Below are 18057 nucleotides of genomic sequence, written 5' to 3'. Positions count from 1 at the left end.
CACAGGAGTCCCTGATATTATAATCATCAGGTATAGACTATAAAACACCTCTGCTTAGTATGTTCAAGAAAATAAGGGGTTTCAAATTTAACAAGTAATTGCTATAAAAAAGTGTTATAGCAGATCTGATAAAGAAGAACAAATTCTAGAGCCGATACATTAAAACGAAAAAAGTATTATAACTTGGTGAATGGGTTTATCAGAAGTTTCAACACAACTGAAGATGATATTGCCACCCAGAATTCTATACCTAGTGAAAACACCTGTAAAAATATAAAGTAATAAGACAATATTTTCAATGACACAAAACAGATAGCATTTCACCAGCAGACCCATATTAAAGGAAATTCTAAAGGATGTTCTCTAGATTAAAGGAACACTATTCAAGCTGAAAGGTCAAAGATTTAGGAAGGAATAAGGAATGAAGTAAGTGGAGTATGTGGATACATGCAGATAAATACTGACAATATAAAACAGTAACAGTAATATCTTCTTGGAGGTATCTGTATCTGTCTATCTATGTATATCTAAAAAAGGAAATAAGAAAGGCCCAAATTCATACTTTGAAAAGATTAATGAGTTTGATCATGTAGATGAAACTGACAAAATTCTAGAAAAATACAACTTTCATTTATTTATCAATATTAAACCCATTAAATCAGTAATTAAAAGTTTTCCTACAAAGAAAACTCCAGGCCCAGATAGTCCACCAGTGAGTACCATGAAAGAGACAACAAATAAACCATTTCAGTTTTATATAAACTTTCAGAGAACAGAAAAACAAGGTAATGAATGCAGGGTCAGTTTAACATTTTCCAATCAGCCAGTGCAGTTTAACCTCATTGTAATCGAAGGAAAACACTCACATAATTTTTTCATTTGACAAAAAGCTTTTGATAATTTAAACATCCTTTCATGATTAAAAAATAAGGTATCTGAAAGATTCTACATTACTATTGAGGTTGGAAATCTTCCCGTAGACACCCAAGACAGGATGAGGATGTCACTTAAATTCAGCAAAGCTTTTGCAAGTACAGTCTGCAAAGATAAAGCAGTGAGGGCTTGGGGATATGAACTTAGGTGTTAAATAACAAAGATATACAAAGAAGTAAGTCTTATGACAGTCACCCCAGTGCTCACTGGTGGGGGCGGGGCCAAGATCAGGAAGGATGTGGCAGGGAGGACACTGGGGATAGTTTATTTCTTGACCCAGATCGATGGTTACTTGGCCATGTGCTTTACAATAATTTGTAAAGCTATAAAATTATGTACTTGTACTATTTCGAGTGTTATTTTCAAACTAAGCTCAATATGGAGCCTGTCATTGGGCTCAGTCTCACAACCCTGAGATCATGATCTGAGCTGAAACCAAGAGGCTCATGCTTAGCATGTTTTGAAAATCATCTTCACATTAATGGTGTTAAAACAAACACACAAATAGGGGCACCTGGCTGGCTCAGTGGGTGAAGTATGCAATTCTCAATCTCAGGGTTGTGAGTTCAAGTCCCACGTTGGGGGTAAAAACCACTTAAAAATAAAATCTTAAAAAAAAACCTATAACCCCCCCCCCAAAAAAAAAAAAAAAAACACAAACACACTCGTGTGAAGGAGGAGAGAAAATCAACTCATTGCTTGCATTTAGGGCTACTTTCTGTGAGGCCTTTTCCATTTTTCTTTTTTTTTTTTTTTTTTTTTTTTAATTCTTCCTTTCTTATTTTTATTCTTGACATTCCAGAAATTGCCACAATTTCCTGATCTAACTTGAGTTGGGAAAGAGTTGTGTTTTCTTATTTTCCTTATTATGTTCCTTAAAGAGGGTTCCTATACCAACAAGAATGTGATTCAGAGGGACTGGGTGACCAGGAGGATACTGGCTTCATGTGCCACCATGGAGTTTTCAGGCCTAGATTCGTATGCCTTCCCACATTTCAATAAATACTACCAGCAGCCAATAGTATCTTTCTGGTTTTCTTTCACTCCAAACTTACTAGAAAAAGCATTTTAAAATGTATATTTTCTATGAACATTCACTTGCCCATCCACTTATTTTTTTTTTTAATTAACTTTTATTGGTGTTTAATTTACCAACATACAGAAAAACACCCAGTGCTCATCCCGTCAAGTGTCCACCTCAGTGCCCGTCACCCATTCCCCTCCAACACCCGCCCTCCTCCCCTTCCACCACCCCTAGTTCGTTTCCCCGAGTTAGGAGTCTTTATGTTCTGTCTCCCTTCCTGATATTTCCCAACATTTCTTTTCCCTTCCTTTATATTCCCTTTCACTATTATTCATATTCCCCAAATGAATGAGAACATACACTGTTTGTCCTTCTCCGATTGACTTATTTCACTCAGCATAATACCCTCCAGTTCCATCCACGTTGAAGCAAATGGTGGGTATTTGTCGTTTCTAATTGCTGAGTAATATTTCAGAAATGTATAACAATATATCCCACACCTGGAGAGCTCAACATTATAGTAAATGAAGACATAAAAAAGAAATTATTCAGCTGATTCTTCCAACAAACAACCTGGGATAATTTTTAAAGCCACAAACTGGGTCTTGTTGGAAGGATAAATGGGGACTGATAAGAAAGTTAGTAAAAAATAATTTTTACATGGGAACCCAAATCTATCAGCATTAAATCGAAAAAAAAAAAAGAGCATGGTTGAGGTTGAATTAGAATGCCTAGGCACCAAATGTGGGCACAGCACAGAATTCTCTTGGCATCGCAGTGTTTCCTTAGGACCTCTCCCCCGGGAGCCCCTTCTGGTGTGCAGTTAACCTGCTGCTGTGATCCTGAAAAATTTAAACAAACATGCTAAGCTTCAGCTTCCTCACTTGCTGGGCCAGAGAGAACCTACCTGGCTGTTGGCCAGTGGTTCTTGCAAGGATGAAATGTGATCGACTGAAACTTATTCTGAAGTGGCTCTGAGTGTATCTGAAGGATTCATAAATAGCACAGACCCTGATGTGAACAGGGTCTACTCACCTTTTTCATCTATGAAATGGTGATAATACTGGTACCTGGTTTCATAGGGCCTTTGTGATAATGAGGTGCCCATAAAGCATTTTGCACACTGCCCAGCTCAAATTGAAGTCAATGCGCTTACTGTCTTCCTGGTTCCATGGACAGGTGCTGCTCTCGACCAGTAAAGAAGAAAGACTGGATGTCAGCTTATTATATCACCTACTTTACTTCTGGAGTCAGGTCTGGTTCAGACCACAGGGAGTCTTCAATGCTCCTGTGTCCTTGGAGGAAGGGTAGTCCTTGGGGATAACAGGGGATAAATTCTCAGGTTGTTGGATGCCCAGGTGACTAGCTCAGTACCTGTGCTTCCCAGAGGAGGGACACAAGACACATCTGTTGCACATCAGAGTCCCTCAGCCTCCTGCCTCAGGCTGCTCACCTCCTGCTCTGCCCCAGGCCTTTCCCCCACTACAGCCCAGGCAGCCACCTCACTCTACCTGTGCGTAGCTATGGAAGTGGGGCAAATTCCCTCTTCAGTGGCCCCTGCCAGAAAAGTCCTGTGCTGAGAGGTGGTGGCCAGCATGCTAAGGTACTTGCATTTCTCTCCTTCCTTCTGTGCATTGTTTCCATTCTCCCTCACTTTCATTGGCCTGGGATTGTAGCTCTAAATGAAGCATTAGCCCCTCAACTTTGCTGAGGTTCCATGTCTAGGGAGCCTGGGGCAAGTCCAGGAGGCTGGCAGACCCCTCTGATTGGTGCCCATCAACCTGTGCAATGGCGTCAGGCATCTTCTGGGTCCCCACAGGGGAAGCAATGCCTGCATACAAGCCCTCACGGGCCAAGCCAGGGCCTCACTCAGCCACCGCAGCAAGGGCTTGCCCCTTTGCAGCCCAGCATCTCCTAGAAAATGAGGCCAAATTGGTATACTGAGGAATAACTGTAGTTCTTTCAGAATCAGACATAACATGGAATGGTGCAGTCCCCAAGAAAGTTAAAGTATGTCCTGAAATATTAGAACAGAAACAAGGAAAAGCACATGCAGCCAGCCTTTCCCATAGCATAAAATCTCTTCTGTGTACACTATTTCTTCCCTCCTGGCTTGCATGTTCAGCTGCAGACAAATGCACAGTGGACATCCATCCTCCATCTTCTGAGTAGTGCTGCCAAGACGGCTCCTCCAAATGCATTCTGGAACACCATGAGAAGACCTTGGGTGAAAAGCTGGGGGTAATGAAGGAAGGAGGAGGAAATTCAGGAGCAATCTCTTCCCTGATCTCCCACGGTGGAAACAATGCCATTGCCTGAGCATGCCCCAGATACCCTGAAGCTCCCTGCATCCCTGGAACAAGAGCTGGTGCCCCTGTCTGCCTGAACCACATGTGTGGGCAGGGAGTGACATCCCTGTGCTCTGCAGCTGGCACAGAGACTAAAACATGAAGGTGTCTAGCTAATGGTCATTGATATCTGCAGGTGCCTGGAGGGTGAAGGGCAAGGACCCAGAAGCCACTTGTAGGTAACCACCTGTGTGGGTGCTGTGGAGAAGCAATGTTACAAAGAAAAAGATGTCTTCACATTTAATCATCTCTCCATGTCCCTCTGGTAAAATAAACACACACACAGCATGGGAATCATTTCAGCTGCAAGAGGTCAGAAGTCTAGGCAATGAGCACAAGTTTCCTGCTTCATGTTTTTAAATCATCTGACCAATGTTATTTTTCAAAGGGCAGATCAGTTTGTTCTTTCGATATCAATAAAGTGGAAGATGGGGCAAGTTATCCAAGTCCCGATGGTCCCGCGGGGTGGTTCTCTCAGCTCCAAGAGGGAAGTGGCTCAAGAGCCACTTGGATGTTGGATGAAAGCAAATCCAACAAATAGCATTATTTGGCAGCCTGCAAGGAAGCCATGTCTTCACTCTCTTTGAGAGGCATGATGTCTTGAGAGTGATGATAGAAAAGTTTAGGGTGTTGCTGGGAAATGGGGTGAAAACATTGACAAGAAGCCTGTGAATCAGCCATAATCAATTAGTATTAATGTCCAAGGTGGAGATTCAGGAGGGAAGCATTCCAGTCCCGATGGACAGTGATCGCGTCTTCTACCAGGGCCGATCTGACTGGCAGGTTTTCACACCCCAGATGCCATGATCATTTCCCTCCAGCTTTGCAGAATTTGTATAGTCACTTATTCAGAGGGAAAAAGTCTACAATGTACTTGACTTGTGTTTCCACTCTGCTAGGCAATTCAAGTTCAGGAAAAATTATAAGTACCTTTAGGGAATATTGTTACTCACAATTGCCTGGTTCTCTCCCATGATTTAATATTATCCAGTCCTCATAGAGTCAGAAGGGGGAATGGCAGACATATCCCTAGGAGCTATAATCAGGGCTGTTATTTCACTAAGAAAACAAGAGGAGAGGATTCTAGACTTACCTATTTCTTTCCTATATGAGTATTTATAATGTCTAAAGCAAGGCTCATGGTTTCTTCTAACACCCGAGCCCTATTTGGGGGTAATCAGTCACCAAGCGTATAGTTACTGAGCACAACCTGGAGATAGGCAGTGATGCTGGGTGGGGAGCTAGGAGCTGACTCGGGCTCTGCCCCTGGACATGTGACTGGGACTGGCTACTTGGCTCCTCCAGACCTATTTCCTCACGTGAGGATGGGGATAGGAGGACCCTCCTCAGATGCCTGCCATAGGGAGGAGTGAAGGCACGGTGCCTGAGCCCAGCAGACACATGGTGCTGCAGCACTTCCTGCTGCCCCCTCTCCCTTGCCCTCACACCCTCCCTTCCCTTCTTATTTTGTCAAGATTCCGTAGCCTGTCCTCACACCTGCTTCTCTGCCTACATACTGAGTCCCTACAGCTCTTGCTCTGTGGTCTTCCTCAGGCCTGGTGCATCCCCTCTGCCTGGGCCCTGGAAGGGGAGCCCTGCACAGGGCCTGGCTGCCAAGGGATGTGCATGGGATCAGGCACCACAGTCCTGCCATGCTCTACCTGGCCTCCAGGTCCCCAGACATCAACCCCTGCTCCTGTATTAGCTTCCTGTGCTGCCGAGGGCCCTGGGGCCCCCATCCACCTCCTGTGGCTCTGCAGGAGCCCATGCACTCCTAAGAATGACAACTGCTTCTGCTTCTCATCCTGTGCCCCACCCCACTTGAGATCATCTCCCCAGAAATTCTCTTTCTCCCCTCTTTTAGATCATGTTCATTAGCATACAAATATGCTACCATGTCTTCCACTTAAAAGGATTTTTCTTAACATCACCTCTACTATTAACTACTCCCCCTTTCTGTTCCTGTTTACAGCAAAACTCTTCAAAAGAGATGACTTGGTATACCATACCCAATGGCTATCTCCCCATAATCTTTTTTAAAAAGATTTATTTATTTATTTGAGAGAAAGAGAAAGAGAGAGAGAGAGAGAGAGAGAGAGAGAGAGAGAGAGAGAAAGAACGAGTGGGAGGGACAGAGGGAGACAGAGCGAGAGTCCCAAGCGGACTCTGTGCTGAGTGCAGAGCCAACATGAGGTTCCATCTCATGTCCCTGAGATCATGACCTGAGCTGAAACCAAGAGTTGGGCTCCTAACTGATTGCACCCAGGTGCCCCCTCCAAAATCTTCCAAAATCCAAAATCCAAAAATCTCTTTAAAAACTCTTTGGTTAAAGTATAACATATCTAAAGAAAAGTGCACAAATCAGTAAATGTGATGCTCAGTAAGTGAGTCGCTCTTCACTTACTGAGTGTTACACTTGTGCGGGTGCTGGCATGTGTGTAACCTGCACGCAGATCAAGAAGCAGAGCATTCCCAGCACCACAAGCTCCTCTCATGCCCCCTACACAGTGCCTGCTGTCCTGGTTTCCAGAAGCACATATCAGCATTCCTGGATGGTTCTCTCTGTTTTCTCCTGAGCCCACCAGCATGGCCTTTTGCTGCTAGCACCCTTGAAACTGCTCTTGCCAATGCTGTCACCAGCCTCCTCATCGCTGGAAGCTTAATGCTTAGACCTCATCTGACATTCCTGTCCTCCCTCAAACACCAAATGTGCACAACCAGGTGCCTGCTAAATGTCTCCATTTGGAGGCTAACAGGCATTGCAAACCTGCCAGTGTCAAAGCCCAGCTCCACCCGCTCCCTTAGAACACAGTATGCCCCTCCAGCCATCAGAACCCATCTTCCAGAGGCTCCTTCCCTTATCTCTGCCTCATGCCCACAACTGAAATCTGTTGGCCATTCTTCCAAAAGCCATCCTGGTCTCTCTCCTTCTCACTGAATTCCCAACCATGACTGTGGTCCAGACTGCCCTGGATGATCTACTCCTGGATGATCATACCAGCCTCCAGCACGGTGTCCCTGCTTCTACCCTTGCCCTCCACATGCTCCCCTGATAGAGTGTAGACAGGTGGTGTCTTTCCTTTGCTCAAACACTTCCATGGCTTCCCAAAGAAAAAGCCAAAGAAAAAGCCTGAGTCACTGTGATAACCTAAAAGGCCCTGTGAGTTCGGTCCCCACCTGTTCCTCTTGGCTCATTTCCTCCTCTACACCCAAAGGGCACCTGCTGAAGCCATGCCGGCTTCCACATTATTCCCTGTATGCACCAGGCATGTTCCCCACACAGGGCCACACTGGCTGTCCCTTTGTCCAGGATGCTCTTCCTCAAGAGGTCTGCATGGGTCAGCCTGTAGTTTCATTATGAGATGTCACAGCCTCAGCAAGCCTTTCCATGGCCACCCTATTTAAAAATGTATGCTCCGTATCTGTTTCCAACTTAACTTTTCTTCTGTATAATGTATCATTATTGGACACTCTATAAATTTACTTTTGCATGTTCTCTACTTCTCATCATGAGAATGTCAGCTCTGTGAAGCTGCTTTGTTCACTGCTTCGTTCTGCACCAGAGCACACAGTAGGTGCTCAATAAATATCACATGAATCACTGGATTTTAAGGACACTATTACAGGCCAGGTTGGACTCTTGTTCTTCTAGGTTTTATACAATAGAGAGATCCCACCCCCCACCCAATTTGTCCAATTCCCGTTGCTGGTGCTATTCATAAAATTCATAATCTGATTCTTAATACCCTTTTCTCATTTAATTACTGTTATAATATTGCAGTTAGTAAAAGAAAGAAACATTTTATAAAATGAAATGAAATCAAGACATAATAAATACCGGAATGTAGGCAACCTTTGCAGCAGATACAGCACATGCAACCCTCTGGCCTGCGCAGGTCCTGACCCAAGGCCTCTTTGGGGATGGTCCCTAGCCTCTGTCTCACTAGTTCTGCCCTGTGGAGGTGATTGAGGACGCTGAGGGCAAGCACCACAATCCTGTCTAGAGTGGACCTTTCTCATTGCAACCCTCTGCAAGCAGGGTGGGGATGGTGGATTTAGAAGCAAGTACTGCACTTCTATTTTTGTTTGCAAACAGATAATTGTCAAAATTATACTGCAGAAGATTGGATTTTAAGGATTAGAACTATCAATATTTGTATCATGTACCCATAGTTGCTACCTCTCCAATTTCTATACATCATTTAATCCTTTGAAACTTCAGTTTTCTCATCCATAAAATGAGGATAATAACGGCCCACTTTTCAAACTCATTGCAAAAATTAAATAGAAAAAAGTGTGTGTAATAACCAGCCCACAGCACTCACTCAGCAAATTAGGGATTCATTTTTATCCTCCACATTATTCAGAAGCATCAGTTCCTAGATGGATCTCCCCAAACTGCACACAACACTTTGCCCTCTATAAATTGGTTTATAAAACCTGCTTGCATTGAGAGCTGGATTGAACAATTAATGCAGCTGGAGAAAAATAAGGTTGGAGATGACTGCCATGCCCATTCCCCCACGGGCCTCCATGTCAAGTCCTCCATCCTGACGGCCCAGCCAGCCACCTCATCCAGAGGTGGTTCCACACCAGGCCCTACTGGGAATCCCAGATCACTGCCAGCCATTCTAGCCTTAGGACACCATCTGACCTCACTGCCTCCAATTTCATGCTTATAGAGTTATATGATGGTAGTGTTGAGTCACAGATTTCTTATGTTCAAATGCAGATTACCCGGCCCCACCCCCAGATGCTCTGATGGAACAGGCCTGCGGTGAGGCCAGACGATGCGCATTTTAAACTGTGCTGGCTATGTTGATGCTGCTGGTCAAGACCATGCCCTGAGAAAGCAGGTGCACGGTACTTAACATGGGACCAGCACCCATGTTAAGTGCTCAGCAGTTAGTTTACTAGCACTTTCAGTACTATTGTTACTTTTACTTAACCTTTTTGAATTATAAAATCTGTTGGAGAAAATATCCTCTGTCTCCTTCCAGGTGTCCCTTCACATGTGCAGATAGACAGCTGGGATTTCCAGTAAAGCATGTCAGATAGACAGCTGGGATGTGCAGTAAAGCATGGTCACAGTACCTGCTGCTTTGCAGGAACCTTGTGAGGACTCTCTAATGTCACTTCCCTGACCTGGCTGGCTACATGCCATAGGTTATTTTGATACCATTTTATGGATCTGGAAAGTGAGGTGTGGTAAAGCAGCCTGCTGACCTGGACCCAGCTGGAATAAGGCAGAATAAAAAATAAGCTGGATTTTGTAAGTCCAGGGAACCTATTAATTCTCCTCCCCGCTGCCCCATGTCATCTAATCACTGAGATTTGCTTTGTTTTGTTTGCCTGGAATGGATGCACATGTTCCTGAGTGGTTGGCTGAGTGGTTGTTTTGACAATGCACAGACATGATCTAATTGTCAGTAACTACACCGAGATAGGATCTATGATAAAAGGAAAAAAAAAATCACCCAAAGTCACACTTGGATGTCAAAGATTTCCTTGTGAATGGTGTATGGAACTTGAGGGGTCCTGCCCTCACAGACAGGCGGTTTGCTCCACCCTGGCAGCACTGGCCAGCAGCCCACACCTGAGGGCAGGAGGCACTGCAAGCAACCCATGAAGATCACAGAGAGACTGGCTCCGGGCTCTCCTCTGCGGTGACGGCGGGGACTCCCAGCTGGCCTTGTTCGGGAGATCACTGATTTAATTCCATGTAATGACTCTCAGAATGTTTCTGTTCTGTGTGTGCCCCACACCCTCCCCTTGGCTGCTGAGCGCTCTCCTCAGATGCCTGTTGCAGACTTTCTGTCTGCAGTTGGACTGAAGAGGCACAATGGTGTGCCTGGCAGCCTGACGGTGGGACCGGGAGTGAGGTGTGTCCAGGGCTGGTTGCCCGCCCCTGGGCCTGCGGGAAAGCCCAGAACTGCCAAACCTGGGGGCTGGAAAGCAGCGAGCACTGTGGGTGTGGGTCTCAGCCCAGGGAGAAGGATCTGGACACGGGCCATGTGAAGGGCATGCACCCACACAGAGCTCTCTATGAAACGTGATACTTCTTCTTGGCTGGGGTTCCACTGAAGGAAACCCGTGCTCATAGTACTGTGAAAGGAGGTACTGGGAGCCTGGGAGCCAGAGGGACCCCAGAGCCCCTCTTCTAATTCCTCTGCTGCAGACAACCCCTGAACTTCTCAAAAGTACTTCTCACTCAGAGCATTGTGATCCAAGGCCTCCATAGACACTGCTTTGCACATTCGACATTAAACAAATAATCAAAATGGTCTTTACCACTGAAGGTGTTAAATGTCATGATATATCAGCCCCAAGTAAGAGGTTCTCAAGTTGTGAAGAATAAAATTACTTTCTGAGAAAGAATCTAAATGCCAATCTTGGCAATTGGGCCTCAGTTTTTATGAAGTGAACAATCCTTCGAAGACTCTGTGCACAGCTTGCAGATAGTACTCCCCACCTCCTGCCTTCCAGCCTGGGTGGGTAAAGAGCTTTCTCAGCAGGGTTGGCCCAGGATGTGGGGAGTGACCCTCTCTACCTCACCACTCCAGATGACAGGACCAGGATGCAGGGGAGTGGGCTGATGTCACACGTGCAGCTCATGGGAAAAGCCGGAATGGCCTGTGATGTGTGATGTGTAATAAGCACATTTTCTTTGCTCCACACCCCTGTCCTTCCCTTTCTTAGTGAAACTAGCCTATGCCTATGTGCAGCATGCTCACCAAGGTTCAGAGTACAGTTTACACAGGAGCAGGCAGGCCCCGGGCCTTGGGGGCTTCCTCAGAGCATGTTCCACACATTGGGGGCATCTGTGCACATACCTCTTTCCAGATCTTGCTGTCTTCCCAATCCTCACTCATGCAGTAGGGCTCATGTCCCCCTCCTGGGGACAAGGTACACTTAGGCCTGAGTCTGCCCCACAGCCAGCCACCCCTACAGTCTTGCTTCTTGGCCCATGCTCATACGCTCATTCCCCCAGACAAGGGAGTCTTTGGCATTTATAGGACAAATTCACAAAAGTGAAGTTCAGCTGGAGCCTCCAGGCCAAGCTGGATATGGATCTAGGGTTCAGCCCAACCCCAGCAGTGCAGGACCGCTCCCCTCCTCCATCCCACCCACTGCCCTCTAGAATCAGGACAACAGAACACTGCTGGGCAGATCCCTGCTTCATCCCTCCTGGAGGGCCTCTCCAGAGTCCCTGCTAAGAAGCACCTGCTCTCCCCTGATCCTCTGTGACATCATGGAAGGTGGAGGAGAGAAAGAAAAATGTATCAAGGGACTCTGCTCTCACCAAACAAAACCAGGGCTTGGCCATGGGACCTGTTTTCAAGCCAGGAGAAATAAATGTTTCAAACACAAGACCTGCCAGAGTTGGCTGTTTGCAGCCTAGAAAGCTGGAGACGGAGCCCCAGTCACTGAGGGATGCTGGGCACGCCCCAAGGACACACATGAGTGTGGGTGCCACACTCACCCCGCTGACCCAGGGAGCTGCCTTTCCACTGGTCTGGTTGGGATGACCAGGTGGGTGTGGTGATGTCAAAACACTGTGGCTGGCAGCCTCAAACGTGTCCTTTTGATGAATAAAAACTGGCACAGGGCCAGTGTCTGCATGAATACTCTTCATTTGCTAGAGAACATTTTTCAAAGCCTGGCTTCCATGAAGAAACAACAAGGAGGATGCTTTGCATGAAAAAGCCCCCCCCCACCACCACCCCATGACCTCCAGGAGCTCTCACACTGGAGGAAGGAGAGCAGGACTCAAGGTAGGATGTGCCACTTCCTCTAACAGAGCTTTAGCTATGGAGGAGTAGGCACAGGCTGCTGGAAACTAGAACCTATTTTATATGAATGAGGCTGTCCACAGAGAGAACCACCCGTACCCACACCTCCTTTCCTGGTAAGCTGGAAGTCTTTGCCCTGGGCATAGCGCCTCCCAGCCCTGGGTCAGTCCTGCAGGCATAACCCAGGTGCCTCCTCCAAGGCAGAACTCCCAGCACATGTCTGGCAGCAAGCCCTCTTCCTGAAGGCCGCCCGTCTTGCTCTGGGGAACCTGGGGCAGTCCCAGCACTCTGTGTTGAGGCCTCCTGGCCTCTGTCAGCCTGTCCTCTGACCATAAAGTGTCCCGCGATAGCATGGGCTACAAAGGCTTCTTGGGTTCTCCTTCTCAGCGGCCTGGGTGTGCTGCGTGTGGGACCGACCGAGACAGGCTTACCTCATGAGACAAGTAGAAGGCCGCGATACCCAAAGGCCAGAAGCAGCAGAGCATGGAGAAGACACTGAGGCCCAAGTGGTCCCTTGGGGGCATCATAAGAAAGTTGTCCTCGCTCTCTGTGTCACTTGAGTAGTCGCTCTGCAAGAGAGAAAAGGGTAGGTATGGGACAGGAGAAGAGAGCATTAATAACAGAGTCCCTGTACAATGCCCTGGACATGGGTATTGACCCTGGCACAGAGCAAACCCTCCTGGAAAAGGTCACTGTTGTTATCACCTGCAAGTATACCTCCCCCTAGAAAGGAAGCCCTTATTAGGAGATCCTTATCAAGAATAAGAGGAGAAAAATACCAAGTGCTTGGTTCTTGGGTTGTTCCATAGAAGACCAAATCCTATGGAAGTCCAGTATTTCACAGATCTTTGGGATCCAGTGACACATAGTAGGAGTAGAGGATTAATCTATGCAAGGATGGGATGGGCACTCTCAGAGGGCACACACACCAGCATGTGGACTCCTCCCTTTATTCTAAGACTTCAAACCGGTTCACAGGGCTAGGAAGGGCCGGTGTGGGGCAAGGAGGCACTCTCTGAACCCCTTTTCTTTCCTTAGACTCTGATCTGAGTTAGGACACTGCTGAGCCTAGTGTCAGCCCTGGGTGTTCATGCTCCTCTGGAAGCATGAACTGCTTCTGCGAGAAAGCTCCTCCAGGACAAGGCCGCTTGGTGGGCCTGTGGGTTCAGAGAGCCTCCCAGAGAGTCTGGTGCAGGAGTTGGAAACTGGCTCAGGGATTTGTAAAAAACAGCTCAGAAGACTTCAGCACTCACCAGCAATGGGAATCATGGACCCAACATCCCTGGGGAAAGCTCACCAGCTCCAGGATGCTAGATGGCTGCTGTCCTGCCAGCACCCCCACCTCTAGATGCCATGCCTAAAGGACGCTTTTTGACTCATGGATTATTCCATTTTCTGGGCCCCCATAATGAATTTTCTCTCCTCATCACAACATGGCAAACTCAGGCTGACTCATCCAAAACCAGGACCAGCCTATCTATGTGCTTATTTTATGCAAAGATGGAACTGCATTTTACTCCAGATTTTCTTTCCTAAAAAAGAAGCAGAGCATTTCTTCCTGAAAGAGGGTCATTAGCTTCCTCACTCCCTTTGCCAGCGCCAGTGGTTGTTAAACATGCAGCCTGAGGATGCAGGGCAGAGGCATTTGGTGCATACTGCAAGCACACTGCCCACTTCCTCAGATGGCTTCAGGGGCAGGTGGTGACCTGAGGCACCAAACACTCAGGCAGATACCATGTGTGAACACTAAGCTGCACGGAGGGAGGCTGTTGCTGCCAGGACCACCCCAGCAGTGCCTCCATGTGCCTCCCCTGACATTCCCACACACAGATGGACAGACAAAGCCCCCACGGGATCATGGGTCCCTCCCTATTTTGGTTAAGTAAATGCATGTATCACTGCCACTCAGAGCCTCCAGACAGTGTGCAGACAGCCGTAGAGCTGCAGGGAATTAATAGAAACTTCCCGCTAGGGCTATTTCTGTGTAGTTATGGAGAACAGGCAAATTCTGAAGGTTTCATTCAAATTACAAACAAGGACCTGCCCCAGAGGGATCATGCTTGAAGTGGATGATGCACTCTCTATGCAGCCCCCCTCCACCCATCATACATGCACACATGCACACATACTGTAGGGACAGTGGGTAGGGGAGCCAGGAGGCATCCCTTGTCACAAGGTCTGGCTCCTTCCTGCCAGGGAGGCCCTTTGACCCAGGGAGTCACTGGCCACTGGGGTCACATCCCCTCTGTGAGTCTCGAGCCGCATGGCTTCCCTTCCATAGAGCCTCAACTGTGAAATTACTCTTCTTTTCACTCTGTAGCACTGCTTTCCATGTGGTTTCCCAAACAATGAAGGGCTAGGAAGGGCCGGTGTGGGGAAATGAAAATTATAATCCTTATGTCTGTCCTGGAAGGGTACTAGGCAGCCCCAGGAATGCACAACTCACAAGTGAGACCTGGGACAGGAGGGCTGGTGAGAGAGAAACACGCATGTGCCAACCTGCTGGGAAGCCACAATCTTTGATCTGAATGGAGGAGTGCAGTGTTCCAGGCTGAGCCTGAGCATCCTCCCGGCTGTGGTCTCCAGACAAGCAGCCACATGTCAACACCTTGGCCTCTAGACTCTCACTCTGGATATAGGACTTGGCATTTCAGAGCTGTGGGAGTGGTTTTGCGGCCACGCAGAAGGTCCTCTGTCTGAGGAGCTGGCGAGGGCTGGGAAGGGAGCCTACAGTGACAACAGCAGGGCAGGCCATAGCCATGGAGCCCCTGAAAGGGGTGGAAGACCAAGCATAAAGGGACAGCACTTCTCCCAGTCCTAGATTCAGACACAGAGTTCCTGAACTTCCCACCCACAGATCAGGATGCTGCCGGTGGATGTCCTTGCACACAGCCAACAACCCATAGACTATGGATATTTTAGTTTCTTGGCTTATATGGGCCTTTCTGTTTTAGTTTACTAAGAGTTTTAATATCTGTGTTGGCTGGATTCTCACAGCAACTCTAGAAATAGGTATTGTTACTATTTTTATTGTCATTTCTATTTTATGAAGGACAAAGCTGGGCCCTGAGAGCTAAAAGTCTTACTGAATCACAGAACTATGTAGTCAGTGGCCACTCTTTCCGGAATTCCGTACTGTAGGCTGTGCTGGGCAGCAACCGCTTGGGAAAAGCAAACCCTACATGGGCTCAATTGCCCCTTGCCCAAAGGTAAGGTGCCTCTCTGCCCCGCCCACCGCAGGGATTCCAATGACTGAATCCAGACTGGCTGTTCCACAGTGATGAGAGGGTGGCCAGTGGCAGCAGTCGGCATAGAGAGCTTTCCTTGTCACGTGGCCAGTGCCTTGTGAACTGTTGCCGCAGGCCACCTAGGTGCGCTGAGCTCCGACTTCCATTCTGCTTAGAATTACACCACTAACCCCATGAAGCAAAGAATTAGATTTCAGGGCACTCCCCCAGAATCTTCACAGATTTTTATTTAGAAGCAGAAGGGAATCACACTCTGTAAATTGCAAAGTTGTGGCTACATGGTACCAAAATAATTAGTCAATTTTGATTAAAATAGATTTTAAAAATTTAGACAAATTACAGGGCAGAAAGAAACAGCCCAGTTCATTTTATGTTCTGTCTTCTGTTGGTGATTGTTCTGTGGGTATAAGCAGCCATGGGCATCTTGCCACCATATGGGGAGGGGAGGGGAAGGGAGGGGAGGAGGCCGGCCTAGGTGAGGCTGCATAGATACCAATAAACCAAACAGGGAATACATTTTCTAAAAATCCTCTTCACAGGTCATCAGATCAGAGAACTGCAAGGCACACTGAGAGCATTCCTCAAGGGGGTTTACAGCTCTTGCGGAGGCCCCATTCTGAGGTGGCCAGCATGCAGTGGGCACGGGCAGAGGAAGAGGCTGCCAGGTCCCTCGGCTGTACCTGTTGCTCCCACAAAATGGCCCATTCTCTGCCTATGTCCATCGCCTCCACTCAGACTGGCAGCTCTTGTCCACTTGGGGTTTCCTTCCTTTCCCCTCCACTTGGGGTATTTTAATAAAACAGTCATAATGCAAAGCATGATGCCCCAGGGTTGACACATCTGCCAACCCCTTGATGCTGCTTACTCATCTGGAGAGCGGCTCTACGTGGCCCCAAGGGAGAGTGTGGAGGCACACAGAGCAGGATGGGACTGCTGTGGGCCTTGGGCCGGCAGCTTGAATTCAAGGCTCCCCACGGAGGTTCCCTTTCCAGGCATGTAGGGGTGTTTGTGCTAGAGTATTCTTGACAGCACTGTTTAAAAACAGCAAAATCACAAAAGAATTCTACAATGAAGTCTATATATTTATGGAAAATCATGATATTAACATTTATTTGTTGTCCCAGAAAGTTTATAAAAACTCAGGTGAAAAACTAGAGTAGAATAAGTCAATCGGAGAAGGACAAACAGTGTATGTTCTCATTCATTTGGGGAATATGAATAATAGTGAAAGGGAATATAAAGGAAGGGAAAAGAAATGTTGGGAAATATCAGGAAGGGAGACAGAACATAAAGACTCCTAACTCGGGGAAACGAACTAGGGGTGGTGGAAGGGGAGGAGGGCGGGTGTTGGAGGGGAATGGGTGACGGGCACTGAGGTGGACACTTGACGGGATGAGCACTGGGTGTTTTTCTGTATGTTGGTAAATTAAACACCAATAAAAGTTAATTAAAAAAAAAAAAAGAAAAACTAGAGTAGAAAGTGGAATAAGTTATATTTCGTGCAGAATGTCAGAAATTAGATGCTTCTAGATGATGAGGATATTGGTGATTTTTTTTTCTTTCTGCATTTCTGGGTTTTAGCATTTTTCTACAACAAGCAAGGTCATTTGACAATGAAAATTATAGAGGTACAGATGTGTCAACAGGTGCGGGGGCCTCTGCCATTCCTTCATTCTCACATAGATCCCCGTGGAATATGGTTTCACTGAGGTGAGGGATAGCGAAATCACATAACGTGGGCACCTCGCTCAAAGAGCAGGTGGCAGAGCAGGATAGGAACACCTGAGCTTGCTTGTGAAGACACTGACCTCGCCACTCGTCCCTCAGCCCCGCCTCACTGAGGGTCAAGACCAGAGGCCTCAGAACAGCCAAGACACACATCTGTGTTGACTAGCATGGCAGCCATAGCCATATGGATCTATTTAAACTTAAATTACCTAAAACAAATACACCAAACAATTAGTTCCTCAGTCAAATTACCACATGCCAAGTGCTCAGCTGCCACAGGAGGCTAACGCCCATCACACTGGACAGCACAGATGTACAACATTTGCAACATCTCAGCAAGTTCTACTGGACAGCACTGTCTTAGAGGATCTGACCACTATTAACTCTAACCTCACTGTCTTCCACCCACAGGGAACTCTCTGCGATTCCTGCAACATGCTCAGTGTGTACCTGCTTCAGGGCTTTAGCACTTGCTATTCCCTCAGCCTGGAACTCTCTACCTCAGAGACACACATGACCAGCTTCCTCACTTCATCTGGGGCTTCATTCAAAGGCCACTTCTCATCATCACCTTCCCTAGATACCCTGTAAGACTGTTCTGCGATCCCCTTACCTACCTGCTGTGTCTCCTTTGCAGGTGGCACTGGCTCCTTTACTTTGACTCTCCTCCTTGAAGCATAATAAGGGCAGAAAATTTTGTATGCTTTGCTCATGACTATCCTAAGAGCCCAGAACATTGCCTGGCACATAATAGGCACCCAAAGCACATGTGTTGAATGAAAGAAGAATTCGCATGTGCATGTAGTTGACATGGACAGTATGAACTGAAGCAGCGAAGATCCCAGAGTTGGCCCAGATGTGCTGGAGTAACCAGGAGATTCTCTCCATTTGGGCTATTGGTGCCCATGGATATACTGCCTCCAGCCCCGCTGCCCTCCTTGGCTCCTCTTCTTTCCCACTTGGAGTGCCTTCCCTGTGCACAG

General features: G+C 47.2%; 1 protein-coding gene across 5 annotated transcripts in view; it reads right to left on the bottom strand.

Annotated features, from left to right (window-relative positions):
• The window catches only part of SYNDIG1 (synapse differentiation inducing 1), a 186040-nt gene that overhangs the window by 58424 nt on the left and 109559 nt on the right, over positions 1 to 18057 (bottom strand). For all 5 annotated transcript variants that reach the window (XM_041734632.1, XM_041734633.1, XM_041734635.1 and 2 more), the window contains one exon: positions 12530 to 12667. In XM_041734632.1, coding sequence (XP_041590566.1) covers positions 12530 to 12667 — 138 coding nt within the window. The remainder of the gene's footprint in view (positions 1 to 12529; positions 12668 to 18057) is intronic.

Source organism: Vulpes lagopus, chromosome 19, assembly GCF_018345385.1.
Source record: "Vulpes lagopus strain Blue_001 chromosome 19, ASM1834538v1, whole genome shotgun sequence".
NCBI classification, from domain to species: domain Eukaryota; kingdom Metazoa; phylum Chordata; class Mammalia; order Carnivora; family Canidae; genus Vulpes; species Vulpes lagopus.
Note: the sequence above shows the minus strand (reverse complement) of the source record. Positions and strands in the feature narration are given on the sequence as shown.